The 4,175-nt window shown below is 31.9% G+C and overlaps 1 protein-coding gene across 2 annotated transcripts; it reads left to right on the top strand.

The window, feature by feature from the left end:
• The first annotated feature begins 780 nt into the window (after positions 1-780).
• On the top strand, positions 781-3,327 carry LOC106753601 (protein CHUP1, chloroplastic). Of its 2 annotated transcripts, none has more exons than XM_022778872.1 (4): positions 781-1,120; positions 1,283-1,358; positions 1,445-2,065; positions 2,233-3,327. In XM_022778872.1, the coding sequence occupies exons 1-4, from the start codon at positions 957-959 to the stop codon at positions 3,154-3,156; spliced, it is 1,785 nt and encodes a 594-aa protein (XP_022634593.1). In that variant the 5' UTR covers positions 781-956; the 3' UTR covers positions 3,157-3,327. The 2 variants fall into 2 exon arrangements, with proteins under 2 accessions (XP_022634593.1, XP_022634594.1); XM_022778873.1 differs by having other exon boundaries at positions 1,279-1,358.
• The last annotated feature ends 848 nt before the right edge of the window (positions 3,328-4,175 follow it).

Genomic DNA, 4,175 nt, shown 5'->3' with positions numbered 1-4,175 from the left:
GTATATTTCATTATTGTTAAAAGTAATTTAAGAAAGTATTAATTTAAGATAAATTAGATGTAGAATATGACTCTAAAAAGTAAATAAATCGTACGTAAACTAATTTTAATTTTTTTTTTCATATTTTTGCATTCGTACATGTGAATAGAAATTTATCCAAAGCATTGGAGTTGCAAGAACCTGTTTATCCATTCATTCCGAACCGTCGAGAGTTATGGCAAATACACATTGTCGGTTTTCTCTTTTCGCACCCCATAATTTTTAACTGTAACTCCCTAATTTTCAAAATGATATTTTTTTTTTAAAATAACTTTCAGATTAACTATTTTAGAAACATTTCAAAACAAGTTTTCTTGATTTTTTTTTTTTTAAAAAAAAAGAACTTTAAGAAAAACAATTCAAAATAAAATTTGAAACTTTCAAAGACACATTAAATACGTTTTAAAAATAGGTTCTCTGGAACATAATTTTTATAACAAACTTTTTAAAATATATATAGAAAATATTTTAAAATGATTCTTGAAAAACTAGTTTCTAAAACACAAAATAGTTTGTCTTTTTCTAATAATATGTAGGTGCAATTAGTAATAATAGGTACTGAGAAAAATCCTACCTTGTTTACTATCAAAGAGATATTTTCATCGGATAAAACAAAAAATCAAGGTCGTAGGTGCTCTTTCCCGACACACGTGGCACCAAATCACGAAAAGGAATACACTGATGACTATGAATCATCTTCACTCTCCCATTTAGATGAACTAAAGTTTGTGCATCGTGCTTTGATGCACGTGCGTAGCCTAAAAATGTCTGTACAATAAATACAAAAGTTGATTTCATTTTCTTCCAATTGCATTCAATTCCATTGTATTGAGGAAAGCCAGCCACTGCTTAGTGATGAGCTTCACTGATATAGATATTTTAACTTGGATTTCTTCTATGAAGTTGATAAGAATGTTATGATTTTTAAAGGATTTCACTGGGTTCACTTCAGTGGGATGCACCAAAGTCCAAATGATTATCAGAGTGAGTTTCATGATTGTAGCTTCAGTTGCTGCAATAAGGATTTCGCGCACAAAAACCAGTTCTTCTACAAGGAAAAAGGGTACATTAAAATGTTCAGGTGCCAACATCTTTAATCTATCAATAAAAATGCCATTTTTTTTTCTTTTCAAAATAAAGTTTGGTAATTTATGGAAGGGATGTTACTTCATTCATTTCTGTGTCTTCGTTATGTTGATTTATTCTACTCTTTTGCATGATGCTTATGGGGGTGCTAAGGAAGTGATGGGTCACTCTTAGAACAAGAGTTTGAAGAGGGAGAAAATAGCACTGTTAAGGTTAATAATAAAGTGAGACAGGTAGTGAAGTACCCTCCTTGTGTTTGTCAAAAAAATCAATAGGAATGTTGAAAGAAACTCACTGTAGAATTTGCTTTTTGCTGCAGAATGAAGAGAAGGAGATTAACTTTGAAATGCCAAAAAATCTGCTGACAGGAGAATTCAAGGACTTGGAGCTGCTATTAGGTGATGAGAAAATGTACAATCTTACGGTGAAGGACATAGTGCAGAATTTGGTACCAAATTACAAGCGGAGAGAAGCAAAGCTTGAAAAGAAACTTCTTGAATTGAATGGTCTAAGGGAAAAGCAATCTGCCATTGCTCAAATGCAAAAACAGTTAGAGGAAAAGACAGAAAAAGTGGACTTTCTTGAAAAAACCATTGCTTCCTTTCGGTCAGATAGTGAAATTATGCGAGAAAAAATAAGAGATGATCAAATGTCAAAAAAGCAGCTAGATATTGCAAAGAAAATGATAGATGAGATACAAAGGAAAAAGGGTGATGCAGGTCCTGTGAGGGAACAGATATTGATGCTCCAACAGCAGGTGACTGAATTTAAGAAGTTTCAAAGTTCAGGAGAAAACTCTTCAACAAATAAGAGACTCAAAGATGTTCAAGACATAGAGGTGGAAGTTTTGGAACTGAAGAGGAAAAACAAAGAGCTTGAATTGGAAAAAAGGGAGACAAAAGTTAAGTTGGCTACTGCCCAAGCAAGAATCAGAACGGAGGTGAGTACCAGTTAACCATAGTTATAGATACGAGAAAAACCAAAACCTTTTGAAACCTTTCTGTCATTCTCTACCTAGAAATATTTTTTTCCCTAGTTCTATTTTGTTAGAATTTATTCACTAGCTTTAAGCATTACGAATTTAGCACTGTGTTATTACATGTCCAGGAGCAAAAAAGGTCAAGACTAGAAGAAGAAATTGCTGGTTTACAACATGTGCATGAAGAACTTTCAGAGCTAGTTGAAACATTGCAGAGAAACAGATTTGACATGGTCGAGGAAGTTGTGTACCAAAGGTGGCTTTACACGTTGTTGAGGTTTGAAATTCAGGATAATCAAAGACAAAGTAGAAAGGCCTCAAGAAGAGATTGCAACAAGAATTCAAGGAAAGAACTGTGTGAGAAAAAGCATGCATCAACATCTGATACAATTGACCTTGAGCTTGAAAGCGTCTCCTCCAGTGTCACATTAGATGAGAGTGACGAAATTGAAACCACCACCTTTGCAAGCTCTTCTAGTAGCCAAAGTAGTGACAGTAGTATGAAAATGAAGGGATGGAGAAAAACCAAAGATCGGTGTAACAAAATTTCATCAAAAGGTAGAAATCTTGGTAGCAGCCCTGGCTTAATACGTAGGTTATCCTTTTCCATGTCAAATATTGGATCATATGTATCCAAGGCAGTGAACAGTGGTAATACCCCAGTGATGACCTTACTCCAAAATGTGAATTCTAATACTACATCCAAATTATTGGAGAACCCAATAATAGCAAAGAAGAATAGAGTCTCCTTCAGTGATTCAGTTAAACTATCTACTAATTCAGACATTGCAGAGCTTGTTGAGAGTGCAGAAGATGAGAAAGAAAAGATATCTGGGAAGACCGTGGAGCTCACTTCTAAAGTGAACTCCATCAACATTGATTCCATTGAAGAGAATGAAAGTGCCAGGAAAACAGTTGTTCATTCTGATGAAGTGTATTCAAGGAAAGAAGCCATTTCTAGCGTTTATGTAAGGGTCAAAATCATAATGGTGTATCTGGTGGCCTTTTTATTCTTTTCACTGATTTTGCTAGCATGTGTATGGATCAGATAACAATATCCTTAATTGTATGAAACAGAGTTGAATTTGTGGTGACACTTTGAAAATGATGGTGCATTGAATGGAGAAAACCACCTGTGTCTTTAATGGTACCAATCAATTTTTATTGAATGCGTTTTCTATTTCAACTTTGCACTTGATTCGTTAAGGTTACCTTTATAGTGACTGGGTAAATTTATCCAAATGCTGAAATTCAACTCCCATTCTACTAAAATGGTGCAAGTTTTAAGAAAATTACAAATATAAGTACAGCTTCATTAGGTAGAAATTATGGAAGAGATCCACAAATACGTCTAGGATTCCATACAAAAAATATCTTGTTTATTTAAGAAAGGAGGATTTCAAACTTTTCCCAAGTTATGAAAACTATATGATAGTTGGTTCACCAAACACTTTCCTATATCGAATTCTCCTTTCCAACTTATAAAAAAAACTTGATTATCACTATCATATATAGTATACAACTAATGTTATAAGTCACTATTAGATATCATCCTTATCTCTTTTTAAAATAAAGAATAAGCATTCTTTAATACTAAACTGTTGTTTATCTTGATTATCACTCTTAATTATAACAGAATGTTATTTTTAAAAAGAAAATATGAAAAAAAAAATAGATATGGCCTATAAACCCTGCTTACATGAAGAAAAAAAAAATAAAAAGTTAAAATTTTACTAATAAATATTACACTTTATACTGATACGCCACTTAAAAAGCTTTATAATATTATTACATACAAAACACTTAATTCCACATAAATATGTAATTATTATATAAAACTAATCTGCATTAGTTAGTAAATAATGGATGGAACACCCGTGGGAAAAAGTATTTTTTTTAGTGTTATTTAGTAAAAAGTAAAATATAATAAAGTACTCTAGAGAAAATTGGAGTAAAGCACAAAGTAAAAGAATAAACATTATCTTATAATTTAGAGGTTTTTTCAATGTAATTTTTGTCAATATTTTTTTTACTGAAATACACAAATTTATAAATTTTATGTATATGAATT

This window comes from Vigna radiata, chromosome 2 (genome assembly GCF_000741045.1).
Source record: "Vigna radiata var. radiata cultivar VC1973A chromosome 2, Vradiata_ver6, whole genome shotgun sequence".
NCBI classification, from domain to species: domain Eukaryota; kingdom Viridiplantae; phylum Streptophyta; class Magnoliopsida; order Fabales; family Fabaceae; genus Vigna; species Vigna radiata.
This window is presented reverse-complemented; position numbering and strand designations above follow the sequence as displayed.